Genomic DNA, 19,232 nt, shown 5'->3' with positions numbered 1-19,232 from the left:
TCCCGAGACCCTGCACAGCCCACCTGAGACCACACACAGACCACTTAAGATACACAGACCACTTAAGACCCTGCACAGCTGTCCTGACACCCTGCACAGCTGTCCTGACACCCTGCACAGCTGTCCTGACACCCTGCACAGCTGTCCTGACACCCTGCACAGCTGTCCTGAGACAACGCACAATCTCCTGAAACCATGCACAGCCTCCTGAGATCCTGCACAGCTTCTTGAGACTCCGCACAGCCTCCTGAGACCCTGTACAGCCACCTGAGAGACCCCGCACAGCCTCCTAAGGCCCTGCACAACCTCCTGAGACCCCACACAGCTACCTGAAACCCCGCAGTGCCATCCATTTTCCATTATGGGCGTCATGTTTAAGTTTCACCTAAGGCCTTGCCAAGTCTAGAGCCACCTCTGCCTGGAAGACAAACTACTGTATACTGTAAGAAAACCTGTCTTGTCTCCAAAATTAGAGACACATGAAGATGCTCAAGCTAAGTCTTTTTGCTACCATGGTTTATCTACAGAAAGATATTAGTGAAGTATAATAGTGTGTTTTTACAGCTTACAATAGTAGTTTCAATCCTATCTTCTAAGGGCCACCAAGTTTTACTTCCACTGACTTGCAAAGCCTATTAGTAAATCATGTGCAAGCAAAAATAAGATTTATTTTTTTCTTGTGATTGGGTCTCCTTTACAAAGTGAATTATTACCACATTCACTAAGCTAAGGGAAAACTCCCTTGCAGCCCAGCAAACAAAATACTTACATGCACAACAAAATTACAAAAGTAAAACACTATTTTTTTGTTCTTCATTGTTGGATTTTCTGTTGGTCTTAGAAATCACTGCTGTTTTGCAAGAAATAGTAAGTTAACCCATTTACAAGCACTCCCAGGAACATTGAGGAACATTGATAATGGTGCAAATCATGGATATTTTGGACAGTTGGAATATGGATTTGATGGATCTTTCCACCAAGAAATGTATTTGCAGGCTGGATTGGGCTAATCATTGTGTTTGCTTATCTCCAGTCTGTACCATTCAAACCTATTACATACAGGGCTCAAAATTTCAAGTCCTGAGCTTCTAGCCAAGCCTTAAAAGTTACTCGCCACCAGTTGCCCCACCTAACCCCTATCCTGCCCTGGCATTACCTCCGCCAGGTCAGCGGTGTGACACAGAGTACAGAGATCAGTAAAAACGCACAGTACAGACGTCAGTGGTGTAATGCCGAATACAGAGGACAGCTGTGTGACGCAGAGTACAGAGATCAATAACAACGCAGAGTGCAGAGGCCAGTGGTGTGACATACAGTACAGGAGTCAGCAATACAGATGTCAGCAGTATGACACACAGTACAGATGTCAGCAGAATGACATACAGTACAGAGGTCAGCAGTATGACGCACAGTATGATGCACATTACAGAGGTCAGCAGTATGACGCACTGTGCAGAGGTCAGTAATGTAATGCACAGTGCAGAGGTCAGTAATGTAACGCACAGTTAAGAGGTCAGTAATGTAACGCACAGTAAAGAAGTCAGCAGTACTGAGGTCAGTAATGTAACGCACAGTACAGAGGTCAGCAGTACAGAGGTCAGTAATGTAACGCGCAGTACAGATGTCAGCAGTACAGAGGTCAGTAATGTAATGCATAGTAAGGAGGTCAGCAGTACAGAGGTCAGTAATGTAACGCACAGTACAGATGGTGGTTGGGGTGGTACAGAGATCCTCCATGTACTGAGATTAAACTTTCTTTTGAGGTCCCGTGCTGCATAACGTTCTGGCTGGCGCCAATAGTGTCTCTGCAGTCTTCCTCCCAGCCTATGGCAGCTGAGGTGGGTGGAGGAAGCTGCAGGTGGCCGAAGACGGCCGAAGACAGCCGAAGGGAAGACACCAAAACTGATTCTTCTCCTCTTCGGCCGCTGCAGCTACAGAGGGGCCTGAGGAGGAGAAAAGAGAACAGAAGTGAGCGATTTCCACCCCGGAAGCGGCGGTAGTGTCCCATCCCTGGTCCTGCTGGCGGCGCACCCCCTCGATGCCCCCACACAATTTTCACTCGCCAATTGCGAGGGGGCGAGTGGAAATTTTGAGGCCTGCATTATGTTACCTAGGCTGAAGGCTGTGCGGTTATTTATGTGATTATGATTTTATACCTTGAAGTAACAAGTACTACTATTTTTTTATATCCCAAGCTAGGTCTAGCTAACAATCTGGATGAATTGGGTTCTGAATCAATTATTGATGGAATTGCCAGAATTTGTAGATCACCATTAGGTAAATCTGTAACAGACTGATGAAAGGATGAAAAACTTCATAAGAAGCAGTTAAAATATTGGTAGGTAAAATTGTAAACCTTAACTTAAATGCTTGCTCCTTCCACTCCATCCTTTAATAAGATGGGTAGCCTTACTGCCCAACAGAAAGGCTTAGGAGTTGGTAGAAAATAAGGCCAAGCTAGACTTTTTCAGGACATGTAACTTCTCTTGCTTATGACTGAATCTGCTGATTTTGGCGTGCAACTTTCGTTCATGGTAACATGGTGACGTACGCCCGGCCCAAACCCACTGTACGTCAATCACACGTGACCATACCTACGCAGAGATTTCCCAGCTCGCAGGACACCATCTCAGGCCAGCAGACTGAGAGAGATCATCACCAGCCCCTTGGTCCAGTGCCGGAATGTGGTACGTAAGCGACTTACCACATCCAGAAAAGAGCCAGTAGGCCCCTTTTTGCAGGGATCTGAACCGTCTGTGATACACCTCTGGTGTCAGCTGGTACTTCCTTACGATTGCGTCCTCTTATAGTGCACCTCTTATAGTGCGGTCCTAACTCTAAACTATGAGACTCTCATAGTTTAGAGTTAGGACCGCACTATAAGAGGTGCCTTGGCGCGGCAGTGCGGCTTACACATCCTTTGCAGAAGACGTGTATCCAAACCTCTGTCATTGTCCTTAGTGGTGAGACAAGTTGTTTTACATGCTGGTTTGTGAGTGTGCCATGATGCCTTTCTACCATGTTCCTTGCTTGACACACAATAGTCACATCATCTTTGTTCATTTTCTTGTACTCTGCTGGACCAGGCATGTTTTCAAAATAAAAGATAGGACAGAAAACAAAAGATGGGGGAGGGAACTGTTGCTATATGTCTCTTAAAATACAAAACTAGGCACCGGCTTATCTCTAAAGACTGTTGCAAAAAGGTTACAATCCTTTAGTGTAGGGTTAAACTCTAACGCTACACTAAATGCTCTAAACACAACTATCCCAACGCGATGCCACCAATATGTGACGTACGCCCGCCCCAAAACCCGCTGTACGTCAATCCCACGTGACCATACATAAGTATGAACCAAGCGTGAGCGTCAAAAGGACGTGGCGATACCACTCTCAGCCTCACCCTGCGCAGAGATTTCCCAGCTCGCAGGACACAATCTCAGGCCAGCAGACTGAGAGCAATCGTCACCAGGGTTGGGTAACTCCGCAGTTAACCCTTTACCCACCAAACTTCCACTGCCACCATGTGTTTTTCGGAACACAAACCGTGCCCAGCAAATGCTGCGACTATTCAAAACACTTAAATTGTTTAAGTGTTTTGAATAGTGCCTTGTGCCTGTGATAGCGCTGTCCTCTCAGACAGGAATATGACAGGAGTCACTATACAGTAGCGCTCTTCAGAGAGCAAGGAGACTTTAAGTTCGTATTTAGAGCGTAGAGATAAGCTTAACGATTTTTAAGATCGTCCTTTTAATAAAAGAAACGGTGCAAAAAATATACAGAAAAAGATTTAATAAAAGCGACAACAAATATATATACAACAGTAAAATTAAAGGGAATAAAATAAGAATACTTAACATTCCTGGAATTGTGAGTTCTGACAGAGTACAGAGTCCAAGAAGCAAAGTGGAAGTCTGCGGGACTCTTCTTCAAGCAGACTTCCAGCAGATAATGTCCAAAGATTAAAGGGGAACTCTTCTGCGATGTTCAGACTTCTAGTTCCTCGATGATGTTTAAAACAAGAGCCACTCTATTTGCCAACACAGAATATTTTATAAGACCCTTTTGGAGGGTGTTCCGGAGCCAGCCCCTAGGCAGGGGTGGGCGGGCAAACGGGTGGAGGATGAACCTTTAGTTTACCTATCAACGCCCAAATTCCAAAGTATAAAAAATGTAGCTTGATTTTCCAACTTAGGGTTTTTGACTTTCGTGGAAATGCGAGGTCATCACCTAGCAGACCTGCTTGTTTATTTTAAAATGTCCACTCCTAATATATGGAGGGCCTAGTGCCATGCCTTTTTACGACAGCCATAAAAGGCTTACAGAGATATGTTGGAATGTGTTGGGGGCCTATCAATTCTAAATGAAGACCTGCGGGTGCTCTAAACTGGGGAAACAAACAAATTCTATTCTGCAATATTCAGACTCAAATCCCCCATCATCGTCACACACCTCATACATTTTATTTCATTAAACATTGAGTTTAAATGGCAAAGATTTACTTACATTTTATATTTTATGAAAACAAAAAAAATGTGTGTCACACAATTATGCAAGAAGGAATTTCAACAAATCATATCTATTGCTCATTCACTATTACTGTTAGTTACTGTGAGTGTTTAAATATATGTACAATATGTAAATCTAAAATATTCTTTTTTTCTTGCAGTGAAAAAGAACTTTCTGATTCTACCAGAACCTCAGGTATACCTTTTGCTGAATGTATTCTTTTAAAAGCATTGCAAAATTTTGAAGGTGGACTTGCTTGTATATATTACAAATCACTAAACTACCCAGCTAGCCTTTGAGTTACAGTCTGTGCCTCTTGATAACTAAAAAGGGGATATAGTGAACAAATCACCAATGGAAGGGGACCGAACTTAGGATCCTAAGGTTTGTTTAAGAAACCTGTATCATGATTTATTCCTGTCATAAAGCCTTTATTGATTTAGAAAGCTTCTTGTAAAAGTGGTTTGTTTATTTGTATGTATCACCAATAGTGAGGTAGGATTCCCTAAGTTGCAACCAGTATTTAGTAGAGCTTCTAAAAGTGGGGATGTAACTATTGTTGTGTGGTAGCTCCAGGTTGTAGACGCCTAGGTTTACCCAAACTGGCAACTTACAATTCATGAAGGTGGTAAACTGAGAGTATAGCAGGCAGTAGATAAGTCAGAAAGAAAAAAATGGAAGTGAGGTCAATGGACAAGCTGAGGTTCAATTTCAGGCAAATGAGAGTAAAGCCACAGGGAAGGATGGAAGTAAGAGAAGAGGAAGGGCAAGATTGTCAATGCAAATCAGGATATGGTTCAAGTTCCAAGCCAACAGTGGGGGGTGGGGGGGGGGCTAGCCAAAGTTCAAACTAGGTGAAAACAGAAGGTCCAACAGTCACAGGTAAATGACTGGTAAGATGTCTCTGTGCTGGGTATGGCTTTAAAAGCTCTTTTAGCACACCAAAGAATGGTTAGAATAATTTCCTGGAGAAGTATTTACATTCTTTTCTTTTGATAATTAGAACTTTTAAAATTCTAAATTGTGAGTAAATAAACCAGTGTTTTTTAAGTTTTTATTTTTATTTTTTTGCAGTTCTGCACTTCTTACAGTACTTTGTGTGGTAAAGAACCTCACAGCTTTAACTAAGCTGATGTATCTGTATTGTATCTGATGTTCACTTTTTCTTTCAACAATTCTTAGTATAAAAATATTTTTTTTTTTAAACTTTATCCTGGCTTTAAATATATTTAAATGTGTTAAGTAAGTTGATTCTTCTGACCCCACTGGGTGCTGCCATCCGTATTCCTCTCAGCGTAAGTGTAACACCACAGCCTGGATGCTGTTTTAGTTTCCCCCCCCTCCTTTGTTACATGCATGCACTAAGAAAAGGCATTGTATAAATCCCTTAGCATTGTGCAGTTATCTAGTATTCATGCAAAAGTGCAAAGAAAGTTGGAAGCTGAGGGGAATGCACACTAGAGCTCTGGTCCAACCGTCAAACCCTTGGCACTTAGACTGCTGGTCCTGCAATGTATGTGATGATGTCAGATACACACGCCTGAAGATGTGGAAAATCATACAGCTAGGGGCCATGTGTCCTTGTACCAGTGTTGCACTCTGGGCAAAGAAAGATAGAAAGAAAGGAGACAGTAAAAGGGAAACCAGGATCATTGAGAACCAACCAAGATAGGTAGTGTGCCATCCAAGTTCAGAAGAAAATATGGGGGGGAAAAGGGGGAGGGAGGAGCACAATGGGCACAGCAGCAAAGAAACACACAAGTGAGCAAATAACCCAGCAATTAAAATAACCCTCTCAAGTTCCCTGAAGGGAGCTGTATTCCTGAGAGAAGGAGAAATTGACCAAGTAGAACCAGGTTTTGCAGAACCTTTCCTCCCTGTGGTGGAGTGCTGAGGTAGGTTCCTCCATGGTTTTAATTTCACTTTTAGGTTTAGACAGCCAAAGCAAGAGTGGAGGTGGGTTCTGATCTCTTCCAATAGGGAGGATAACAAGCTATGGCAGCATTTATCAAATGTCTGAAAAGAGATTGCTTGTATCCTTTCTTTGTAGCGGGGTCAAATGAAGAAGCAGAGCGGCCAGGTTAGTGCCTAACTGAACATCATAATTTGCAGGACCGAGTCTATTCTGACTCCGATTGTTTTATTATCGATTTATCCTTTGCTGAGACCTCTATGCCTGACCTGTATAAGCAGATATAATCGCTGCGGACAATCCTTATCTGATAGCTGAACTCACCAAATAAATTTTCATCCACGGAGAGTTATATTGAATGCAGCTGGGTTACAGCAGACAACAGAACACAGCAGATGAATGAACAGACGGTATCTGCAGATTCTGGTTCCAGACACTTTATGAGCAAATCATGTTCCTCCTTGGTAGTAAGGTTGAGATCAGCAATAGCAGCTTTGAAGGTTGATCTCCAGGCCCTGTAGTTCCCTGGACAGTCGTCGAACCTTGAGAAGCTAGTGTCAATGAGCTCACGGCGTATCATATATCTGGTGAAGTCAGACAGGTCTGATCTCTCACTCTTTGGTGCCAAAGTAACTTGTGAAACCCCTTGGGCGTGAAAGTTCTCTGGTGAAGAAGGTTGAGGTATACCAGGATAAAATTATGTTGCAAGAGCGTTTAGTCTCTAAGGCTTATGCTGGCTGTATCTTTAACTGTGGCGTGTCGCTGGGAGTGACCTTGTTGTTGGCAGAAGGTGATGTGGTTTGCTACATAGATGCACTTGCTTTGTGGACTCGAAGAGGCTCAGGCATTTGGAGCTGACGTGTCTCTGTGTTGAGAGTCAGAACAGTGTTGTTAGTAGGACGTACAGGAGATGACTCTGTATCGTTGCAAACATTATGCCTTAGCACATATTCACTGGTGCGTTCAACTGGATCTTCCAGTTCTGCTGGGATAGAACAGTCTGAATAAGTACTTTGTCCCATTGCTTGTTCAAGGACTTTCAGCCTTGCTAAAGCAGTTGCGTCTTCCTTTTTCATTTGAACAATCTTTAATTGGGTTTTCATTTGAACCTCCGCTTCTGCTTGGCGAGTTTTGCTCTGAGCTTCCATTTCTGCTTGGCGAGCTTTGCTCTGAGCTTCCATCTCTGCTTGCAGAGTTTTGCTTTGAGCTTTCATTTGAGCTTCTATTTCTGCTTCTTTTCTAGCAAAGGAGCTTTGCACTTTTTTTGCTTCGACATTTGTGCGGGCCACTATTAGCTTGTCACTTAATGTTGAACTTCTGGAGTGAGAGGATCTAAAAGAATATGCTGTGAGCTGGGTTGATATGGATCTGTAAGATCTGGTCTCCTGCAGTTGAGCAATGTGGAGTTCTGACTTATACTTAGCATTTTGCACTAGGAGATCCCTTTCTTGTTTAGTGCATCAGTTTTGGTTAGTTCTGCTGAAGAGTCCTCTATATTAGAGTCCTTTAAGAAAGCTGCGTATTTTGCAGAAAGCCACTGGTAACTTTCAAGTCTCTTGATTCAGCTGGTTGATCATTAAAGTGTGGCAAAACTGACATGCAGTGTGAAGCTCTGTCCTATAGGTCTGACAGATTGCTGGAGAACTCATCTCTAGTGGTTTCATAGTTTACTCTGAGTTTCTGTGTTGGTTTTATTGTGCGTTTTGGGTTTTACACTCTGCTTGGCAATATCTGCAGAATCGTTTTTGCAAAAAATGGTTACTATCTCTTTTAGGAAGATGAACAGCAGCTTAGACAGGTGGGGTAACACAGTTCAATGCAGAGAAACAGTTTTTAAGGGTTTCAAAGTTTTTTACTGGTTTCCATACTTATAGACTTATAATCACAAACAGAAATATGGTTATATAATTATATAACATATGTAGCATAATAAGGCAGTAGATAGCAGTCGATGGTCTTTCAGCAGCAACAAAGCATAAGATACATTACATCTTCCCCTGCCCTATCTTTTCTATAAAGTTAATACATATCAGGAGCCCTTAATGCTTTATTTCTATGCCCTTGGCGCTCCTAACTTGAATTTGGGGGTCAAAAGTATTCAATTTTTATCACTTGTTATTGTATGCACCGCTATTTATCACTTAATCTATGCATACTAAGTCCCTCTAGGTGGGTAGTTCACACCTTCCACCAGGGGGAAAATTAGATGGAGAGACTATTTAATTAGAAAATTAGAAAGGGAGAAAAGGAAATAAAGAAGGATAAAACAAAAAAAAGCAAAGTTGCAGACTCATGGGTTCCTAATATCTAAGGCCTTAACTAACCTAAGGAAACTGGCAGGGTGCCTGAAAGATTTGAAATCCCTTGGTGCATCAACCATGGAGAAACAGTTTTTAACATTCACAGGTGAAGTGCTTGTGCGACCATGTGCTTTCACAAGATGGCAGATGGCACTGATCTTGATTGCCGATTAGGCACACACATATACACAGCAAGCAGGTTGTAGGAATTCTTTCATCTCTGACTATTCTGGCTCCGATTGTTGTATTAGCGATTTATCCCTTGCTGAAGCCTCTATGTCTGGCCTGTATAAGCAGATATAATCACTGAGGACAATCCTTATCAGAGAGCTTCACAGGTTGTCACTGGAGTCCTCTTCCACTCCTCCATGACGACATCACGGAGCTGGTGGATGTTAGAGACCTTGCACCCTCCACCTTCCGTTTGAAGATGCCCCACAGATGCTCAATAGAGTTTAGGTCTGGAGACATGCTCTGATCGGCCGCAGCCAAACTAGTATATGCAGCTGTGTTAAAGCGGCAATGGCAGGGTCTGTTGGACTTGGGAGTTGGGAGACACTTCCCCCGCCACTTTAACACATTCACATGTACTAGTTTGGCTTGACCTCGGCCGAAAACAGCAAGGAGATGGCGCACACAGCTGCCTCTCCTTCAGTGGCGACTCTTGGAACAATATATGGGGGGGGCACATGAGATACCACAGTCAAATCTGAGGGGGCACTAATAATTTCCATTGCATATCGCAACCGCTGGGAGCTGAGAGCTGATTTAATTGCAGATGTCAACTGCGCCCTGCGGTTGCGACATGTAGTCCAACGCCGCCCACAATCCTGAATACCGCAACCGCCAGGTACCAATGCCATCCGCAATTAAATCAGCTCTCGGCGCCGGCAGGTGTGGAATACAGCAGGGACTGACTGGCAACTTTTGGCCCAGGGGGCAAGTACACCCCAGAGGCCCATGGTGCAGCAACTTGCCCCCCCTCCCGCTCTGCCTCTTGCCCCGCCTTCTCCCTGCCTGCCACTTTTGCCATCAATGTAACGGTAGTGTGAATGGTCGGGTAATGTGAGGACTCACTAGGGGGATGGTGCTCTCCTCCCACTGGGCTCCCTACATAGTTATTATTATTATTATTATTAATATTATTGTGTAGTGGAAGGCCAATGAGGAGGGAGTTGCAATAGTCAAGACGAGATATAACAAGCGAGTGGATGAGTAGTTTGGAGGTTTCATTGGTGAGAAAGGGGCGTATTTTGGAGATGTTACGAAGGTGAAGGCGGCAGGATTTGGAGAGTTATTGGATATGGGGAAGAAAGGTGAGGTCCGAGTCAAGGATGACACCTAGGACCTTGGCATGAGGGGAGGACTGGGTAGTTGTGTTATCAATCTCAACTGAAATGTTGGGGGAACGTGCATCGGCGGGAGGAAATATCATGAGTTCAGTTTTTGAAAGGTTGAGTTTTAAGAAATGTGACATCCAGACTCATATGTCAGTTAGTAGATTAGTGACACGCAAGGACACTGAGGGGGAGAGTTGTGGAGTGGAAAGATACATTTTGAGTGTCATCGGCATAGAGATGGTATTGGAAGCCATGTGAGGTTATTAGTTGACCAAGGAAGGAGGTGTAGATAGAGAAGAGAAAAGGTCCAAGGACAGAGCCTTGGGGAACCCCTACAGAAAGAGGAAGAGGAGGGGAGGAGTTCGATTTGTAGGTGACACTAAAGGAGCGCATAGATAAGTCAGAGGAGAACCCCGAGAGAGCAGAGTCTTGTAGGCCAAGCGACTGGAGTTTTTTGAGGAGCAGCGGGTGGTCAACAGCGTTAAAAGCAGCAGAGAGGTCTAATAGCAAGAGTAAGGAATAGTGGCCGTTGTTTTTAGCTGTTATTAGGTCATTGGTGAGTTTTAGGAGGGCGGTTTCAGTCGAGTGTTGAGGGCGAAAGACGGACTGAAAGGTTGTTATTAGCAAGGTGGCAACGCCTTTAGATAAGGCGTTCTAGTAGTTTAGTGGTGAATGGGAGTAAGGAGATGAGGTTGGTAGGGTCCAGTAAAGGTTTTTTGGGTATTGGAGTGACTAGTGCATGTTTGAGAGGGGTAGGAAAGATTCCAGTAGAGAGTGAAAGATTGAAAATGTGAGTAAGAAAGTGTAGGATAGAGCAAGAAGGTGACCGAAGTAGTTTTGAGGGAACAGGGTCCAGGGGGCAAGTTGTGAGGTGGGTGTCAGAGAGGAGCTTTGTAACTTCCTCTGTGGTGACGGGGACAGAAGTAACAAGTGTGATGGAGGGTCTGGCACATTAATAGGGGAAGTTGATTGGACAGTGGCGATCTGATCCCGAATTGTATCTATTTTGTTTTTTAAATGAGTGGCGATGTCCTGGGCAGTGAGTGAGCTAGTGGGTGGTGAGGGTAGAGACTTGAAGGTAGAAAAGAGTTGACGAGGTCTGGATGAGAGTGTGTGGTAATGTGTTAGTTCTGGCCTTACTCTGCTCATGTCCGGTGTGACGGACCGCCTGGTACCCCCGACTGGGTACTTCCGTCAGAAATCAGCTTCCTTTCCGCTGGAACATGAATTTCAGTGTCCTCAGCCCAAACCTGCCTAATTATTGGACAGAACCAATGTAATAGGACAGAAAGCTGAACTGCTTTATTGAAGAAAGCACACAGAATCAGATAAGGGTTCAGTGTGTTGAACAGTTCCCTCCCCTAGACAGCTAGGTGCCGCATTGGAATTCTTTAAGCACAGACACTCTTTGAACCTAATGTCCTTAATTAGATAAGAGGTTGATCCCATCACTCTAAACAATGGCCCCTCCAGACAGCCTGCTGCCTATAATGAACACAGGGTCACTTACATGTCAGGGGAAACATTGAGTATTTTCACTCGACACATGAACCTAGTAGAATGGTTCAATGTAACCAAGAGGTCTGAGGGGGGTCTCCATAGTTCTAGGTCCATAGTCAGAAGAAAGGAGGCTATCGCTTCTTGGCCTTTTGACTAAGATCAAGTGTAGTATCTGTTCTTATCAGTTTAATATCTGATACGTCCCCTATCTGGGGACCATATATTAAATGGATTTTTAGAACAGGGAGATGGAAGAAGAGCTTGCTCTGTCCACTCCACGCATCGACCTGGTATTGCAGTATCTCCAGGACCGGTGCAAAAAAAAAGAAGGAAGGAGGGGCCAGCCCCCAGGCTCCTCCAGCAGCCCCAGTGATGGTTCAGTCCGTCACATCCGGAACTTAGGCACTCTCGCCCACTGTAGACTGCCGCTGGCTGTCCATGCTTCTGGGCTGTGAACTGTGGGAGCATAGTGGGAGGGGCCGGACAGTGTGAAGGGTTAGTGTTCTATAATTTTTCTTCACCCTATACATTTTCTCGACTGTGTCACTTCCGCTGGGGCCGAGTCATCTGAAGCAGATGTTTTCATGACCCCCTTTCTTCATGACATGCGCACCTGGAAGTGACGCGGTAGAGAAATTTATGGGGTGAGGAGAATTATAGGACACTGGTAGTGGAGGGATGCCTCGTCAGTGCTGTGCGCGTGCATGACTGCTGCGACTTTGGTATTTCAGCCACTAACTCCAAGCTGTAGAGGGACTACACATCTCAGCACATTATATAGTAATGCAGAATAATACCACCAGCTATAGAGGACTATAAATCTCAGAAATACATTGTACAGCATTGTACTGCATTGTACAGCTATAGAGAACTACAATTCCAAGCAATACATTACACAACAATGCAGAATACCATCAGCTATAGTGGACTATAAATCCCAGCAATACATTATACAGCAATGAAGAATACCAACAGCTATAGAGAACTACAATTCCCAGCAATACCATTATACAGCAATGCAGAATGGTATCAGCTATAGAGGACTACAAGTCCCAGCAATACATATTGCAGCAATACAGAATAATATGAAGCTACATGCTCTGGGTTTGCTGCCTGATGTCTTCAGAGTCTCAGGAGGGTTGTGCGGGCTCTCAGGAGGTTGTGCAGGTTCTCAGGTGGTCAATGAGGACTCTCAGGTGGTCAGTGCGGGATTTCTGCTAGTCAGGGCGAGATCATTGGTGGCCAGTGGGGGCTCCCTGATAATTAGTGGGGACTCTGTGGTAGCTGCCATGTGGGTAGTGGGGGCTCCACTGTGGCCAGTGGGGGCTCCCTGGTGGCCAGTGGGGGCTCCCTGGTGGCCAGTGGAGGCTCCCTGGTGGATAGTGATAGCTCCTTGGGTGACCATTCATCCCTGAATTCCGGGGACAGTCCCCGTATTGAGGGGACCGCCCCCGGACAAATTATGTCCCCGGGAATAAAATAAAACATTTTTTTGTTTTAATACTCACCTGATCCCTGGATCCACCGACAAGCGCAGCCTCCCATCTCCCACGCTGTCAGAAGCTGCATACAGAGCGTGCTGGTTACTAAAAAGAAGATATGCTATTAGCATAGCGGGAAAGCCGTCTGCGCATTTTGCATAGCTTCCACTACGCTAATACAGTATCTTCTCAGAAGCTGCATACAGCGCCTGCTGGTTTAAACAGTAACTGGCATGCTCTGTATGCAGCTTCTGACAGCGTGGGAGATGGGAGGCTGCCCTTTGTCTACTTTGCTAATTGTCATCTCCATAGAACCATTGCTCTCCACCATCTCTAATTACTAAGAACTTTAGAATAGGAAAACAAGTTCTTACAAGAACTTAAGGTGCCCATACAGCTGCCGATTATCGTACGATAATCGCCACTGCCCATGCGGCATTGGAGTCATCAGAAGCCCGCCCCTCAGTGGGGCGGGCTTTCGATGTTCACAAGTACGATCTGCCTGTCCAAGATGGGCAGATCGTACAAAGCTTTTAATTAGCTTACAACCATCGCAAGACAACAGTTTTGCGATGGTTGTAAAGTGTATGGCCAGCTTTAGAACTTAATGAAAGTTCTATGAAAGTCTATGGGACCAGAACTCGTAAAATCAAATGTCCCCATTTTGAAGGCTTATATGCAAGTTATTGCCCATAAAAAGGGTATGGGGATCCGGTACTGCCCTGGGTGACATGTATCAATGCAAAAAACACTTTTAAAAAATACAGTTTTTAAATGAGCAGTGAAACAATAAAAATTAAAAATTCCTTTAAATATCTGCCTGTGGGGTCCCCTTAAACTGCCTGTAAAGTGACATATCTGTACAATGTATAGAACCTGCTGCAGCAAAACTGACATACAGAAAAAAATGACATTTAAATTGCCGGTAATTGGTTTTCCCTTTTCATCTTGTAAACAATTGCTTGGGGAGGCAGCCTGTATGAAGAAGCCACATTTTAGGGCACTCGGAACATGGTTAGAGATTGTTTGGATAAATTCTGGTGTCTCTTTTGCAGACGATGGATGAAAGTAAAATCAGGTGCTTTAAAATTGGGCCTTTAGTGTTGGCGGTGCCTTCGCACCACAACCCTTCAGAGTTATTCTTGACGAGTACAGAATTGGACCCTGCTCTAAAAATTCTAATTATATATACCTGTCACACAGGTTTGGAAAAAATGGGCCTTTGGTGTTGGTGCCTCCACACTGTAACCACACAAAGTTACTCTTAATGAGCGTAGGAATGGGCCCTGCTGTAAAAAATTCAAATTATATGTACCTGTCACACACCTGTCTCCTTGTTGGCCTTTCAGACATGATGCAATAATATACTGTCCATGGCAGTGAATGATGGATGGAATATTATTAACGGTCACAATTAACAATTTAAACGAAATACTTTGTGAATAAATCCCGATTCCCTCAATAATACCGGTCTGTGTGTAAGCGCAGATGCTGAGGTCGGCACATTCGACTACATCGGCAGAACACTGGTATCTGCATTTAGTATTTTCAGGAGTATGAGTACTCGTGAAAATTACCAGTATTGGCACTGGTGTATCCCTACTTAAAAATATAATGCATAGTTGGTGCTATTCTGCATTGCTGTATAATCATCATACAACAATGCAGAATACCAGCAGCTATGCTGGACTACAAGTCCCAGCAATACATTATAATAAGTCAGCTATGCAGAATGCCACCAGCACTGCCCCCCACTATAATGCATTGCTGGTACTTGTAGTCCTACATAGTTGGAGCTATTCTGCATTACTGTATAATCAATGCAGAATACCAGCAGCTATGCGGGACTACAAGTCCCAGCAATACATTATATTAATAGTCACCTGACTATTAATACCAATACACCAGCATTCCCCTCCACTATAATGAATTGCTGAGACTTGCAGTCCTACATAGTTGGAGCTATTCTGCATTACTGTATAATCAATGCAGAATACCAGCAGCTATGCGGGACTACAAGTCCCAGCAATACATTATATTAATAGTCACCTGACTATTAATACCAATACACCAGCATTCCCCTCCACTATAATGAATTGCTGAGACTTGCAGTCCTACATAGTTGGAGCTATTCTGCATTACTGTATAATCATCATGCATCAATGCAGAATACCACCAACTATGCGGGACTACAAGTCCCAGCAATACATCATAATAAAAGTCAGCAGTACAGAATCCCACTACAACCCCCCCCCCCCCCCCCGACACACACACACACACACTGTTCTTCGACTCGAACATTGAGCCCATCTCTACTAATTACATACAAAACATAAACTAGCAGAATATTTTTTCTTTCAGAACCCTAGGATTTTACTTTCATCCATCCTTCATGAACTTCACACGTTTGGCACACATTTCAATGTTAAAGTAAATATCTCAAAATTTAAGCTGCAAATTATGCAATTTATTTTAAAGTGACATTAGATTAAATGAAAACTAGCTTTTCCAGCTTGTTTTACAATGCCCTTCCAGTAACTAAAAATGAATCCTGAGAACATATGTTGCATAACATAAGGGTCAAATGACAAAGATGTTGGACATGTTAGGGAATCCCTGAGAGGGATCAAATACAAAACAGGTGATCTGTACTAGGTGATCTGTACTAGGTGTTCAATGAGTTCACAGTATATAATGTAGGGGCCAGATGTGATTTAAGACACCGCATCCCAAAAACATTAATTTAAATACAAGACATGAAATATGTTCTAGAGGACTAGATAAATGAAAACTCCATACTCTATAGTCTAACGTCAAGGACTTATAAGCCCTCCTTAGACATACATATCAACAGCAAAGTGTATGCATTAGGTGACTGCTAGCCAATAAAGGTTCCCAGAAGCAGAAAGAGTATCCTCCTCTGTATGGGGAGGATGCTCTTTACGCAGCTGGGAACCTCAATCTATTGGTTAATAGTGGGGTTATTTATAAATTAATCTGCAGTACTGCAGAGTGCAGTCATAAGGATCCACCCTGCATTGGCTTTTCTGTGACCTGTAGGATCAGGGATGGTCTTTTTTGCCCTCCCCTTCCCCAGATCTTTCTATACCCCCTCCTTGTTGTGACCTTTGGTCACCTTATTTAAAAAACAGGACACATGGAGAGTTCCAGCATGCGTAGCAACACCCCCTTATCAGCCTTTTCTTTTTGATTATATATCTATGTTGTTGAAAATGGTTTTGACTGTGCAGTGAACTTGAGTTGTAAATTTTGGATTAGTTGTACATTGTGTGTCTTGTTTTTCTTGTATTCAAAATAAATAAAGAATTAAAAAATGAAAATGGTTTGACTGTGCAGTGAACTTGAGTTGTAAATTTTGGATTAGTTGTACATTGTGTATTTATTTTGAATACAAGAAAAACAAGACAAAGAATTAAAAAATAACTTTAAAATAAGCCATCACTGACCTAGGTAGCTGCAAATACTGTACAGCAGGGGTGTCCAAACTTTTTTCAAAGAGAGCCAGATTTGATGAAGTGAACATGCGTGAGGGCCGACCATTTTGCCTGACATTCTTTAAACCATTAAAATTAAACGCAAATTAACTATTTTATGCAAAGTTTATTGCAAACGGCATACTTTTCATTTCGTCACATGGATGACAAATCCAAACAGGTGTTAAATCACTCTGCCTTTCATATCTGAAGGCCAGATGAAAAAAAATCCAGGAAGCTGAATCTATATGTCAGTAACATTGTAAAGTACATTTCATATTATTGGTAATAAATTTTCATATTATTGGTAATAAAGGTTGTCTGTCAACTTTTAAGTTAAAAAAATATGAACAGGAACATAACACCAAGTATACATGTTGTGTCCAAATACAGTATATTTATAACTAATTTAGACCACTGACATTAACTGAGATTTTACAATGTATTCATCTCAATTGAAAAAAAAACTTGCCTGCACTAATGTGAAGGGTGAAACTGAGATCTGGACTGCAGCACATAGGCTAGGTCTGGTTCAAAGGCAGTGGTTTTAATGTGCAAAATGTCACACAGGTGAGAGTCACTTAGTCTTGTCCTCACGCGCAGGGAGAAGGAACGCACCAAATCCCACAATGTCCAATAGATCGCAAGAAAGCCGACTGAGGACGTGCAGTTCTACGGCGTTGAGAGATCCAGAGATCCCAGGGGTCCTGAGCGGCGCTCTCGGGGATTCACTGGAGGCCACAACAGATAGATTTTGCCAAATTACCTGTGGGGCCTTATTAAACCGGCACATGGGCCGCAATTGGCTCGCGAGCCGGACTTTGGACATGACTGCTGTACAGTAATTAATTCTCAAAGATCACAACAGAGGCTCCATTTTTAACAGATTTTAATCACCTGTTGTATGTTTGTAATAGAGGGTTTGCAGGTTTCTAATGCCATAGAAAATAAGGGGATTCTCTTGTTAGTTTTGAAGATTATTTTTTTCATAATACCTAGTCTAGGAACAGCTGCATTTCAAGCCAGGCTTTTTTTAATTTACCTCATTTATGAGTTGTCTGTTGATTGCTGATTGATCGTTTTCTTTTTTTCTTCATAGGTTCTGGAATTATTACCAAAACAAGATGACAGCATTACTGCTAATCTGAGCTATTTATTGTATACTTTTTCTTCTTGTGAGTGTTGTACCAATCTGCAAAGTTATATGGGTAAAATAATAATCTTCATTTATAGTATTTGTGGGTTTTTACATGCTGTAATTTCATTTTTTTTCTTCGTTTAATATTCTTGTATATTTGTTGAATAAATATCTTTGAAGAAATTCTTGTATATTTGTTAAATAAATGTCTTTTGAAGAAATGCATAAATACATAAATCAATGTAATCTCTATTGCCTCATGTGGTGGTGGCAGTCTCAAAATCCACTGTTGCCATCAGACTGTGAAGATGGCACTCTCATCTCAGGGGTGTGGACATTTTTTTAAAAAATACTTGTCCAAGGGCTAAAGCGGGGGCCAAATTTACTTGTCCCTCATGACAATCTACTTGCCCCGATACAAAAAAATAGTTTTAATTAAAACTAGGAATGCACCAATACCAGTTTTTGGGTATCGAGTACGAGTACCGATATTTTGCTTTCGGAACTCATCCTGCATCGGTGCTTCTATTGGCATGGAGCAGGCTTCCCGGGCAATCAGGAAGCTTGGCAGCAGGTAATGATTGCCAGGGAAGCTTCCTGATTGCCAGGGAAACCGACCCCATGTTGTTTGGTCGGCTTGATTGTGAATGGCTGGGAAGCCAGTTTCCCGGCCAATCAGCATTGAGCCAGCTATACAGCCAATCAGCAAGGAGCTGGCATCCCGGCCAATCAGGAAACTGGGAAGCGGGTCCTGATTGAAAGGGAAGCTGGTTCCATGTTCCCCTATGGCACTGCCAGTCAGAGGAAATCTTCCTCTGACCGGAAGTTCCGGTATTGGAGAAGGTATTGGAGCATTCGGGCAAGTACAAGTACTCGCCCACATACTCTGTATCGATGCATCCCTAATCAAAACTGTATTTCACTGTGCTAAATAGCACTTCTCATTGGTCAGCGTGGTCACCTCGTGAGCTGGCTGCTGGCCACATAGTACCGGCACAATCTAAGTGCCAGCATACTGAGAGAGAGAGAGAGAGGTAACCGTTTAAATATGGTATCTTTCTTCAAAGAGACAAGGATTGTTTTATTTGTGATTTAGAGATAAATTCCGTCATGAAGTTGTAAGGGGTCACACAGGGGTAAGGGGTTCCGTTTTGTCGAGCGGGCGACCAGCTTTACAGTAGAAGCAGCCAGATAACTTCTACGATCCGGTAACCACCAACCCCCCCAACACCCCTGCTTTGTTTTCTGGCCTCTGCCGCCACTCCTACAGGCCCGGGAACCGGCTTGCCGGCGGGAAGCTGGGGAGGAGAGCGGCGAACATCCGTGTGCCGATCCCCTCCCCGTACAATGGGACCGGGAGTGATGCATATCACTTCCGGTCCCATTGATGTCAGTGCTTGGCTCCTGAAGCCCAGCAATAAGCTATTGAAGTGCGATCTGCACTTCAATAGCTTATTTAGAGTGTAAAGGTGACACTGGGGGTCTTTTGGACCCCCAGCATCACCTTAAAGAGTACCTGTCACTGCCATTATGCTATCACATGGGGGGGCTTGTAAGC

The 19,232-nt window shown here is 43.4% G+C and overlaps 1 protein-coding gene and 1 long non-coding RNA gene across 2 annotated transcripts in view; both read left to right on the top strand.

Annotated features, from left to right (window-relative positions):
* LOC108798436 (PML-RARA-regulated adapter molecule 1-like) overlaps positions 1-17,760 on the top strand; it is a 99,982-nt gene extending 82,222 nt beyond the window's left edge. The window contains exons 9-10 of the mRNA XM_018570189.1: positions 4,670-4,704; positions 17,636-17,760. Of these exons, the coding sequence (XP_018425691.1) occupies positions 4,670-4,704; positions 17,636-17,664 (64 nt within the window). The 3' untranslated portion in view covers positions 17,665-17,760. The remainder of the gene's footprint in view (positions 1-4,669; positions 4,705-17,635) is intronic.
* LOC108798437 lies at positions 4,953-16,655 on the top strand. Its single transcript, XR_001941950.1, has 3 exons — positions 4,953-4,962; positions 8,159-8,162; positions 16,535-16,655. It is a non-coding gene; the product is annotated as an uncharacterized LOC108798437 (long non-coding RNA).
* Positions 17,761-19,232: the final 1,472 nt, after the last annotated feature.

The sequence above is a fragment of the Nanorana parkeri genome, unplaced genomic scaffold (genome assembly GCF_000935625.1).
Source record: "Nanorana parkeri isolate BGI_ZX_2015 unplaced genomic scaffold, ASM93562v1 scaffold1475, whole genome shotgun sequence".
Lineage (NCBI taxonomy): Eukaryota > Metazoa > Chordata > Amphibia > Anura > Dicroglossidae > Nanorana > Nanorana parkeri.
This window is presented reverse-complemented; position numbering and strand designations above follow the sequence as displayed.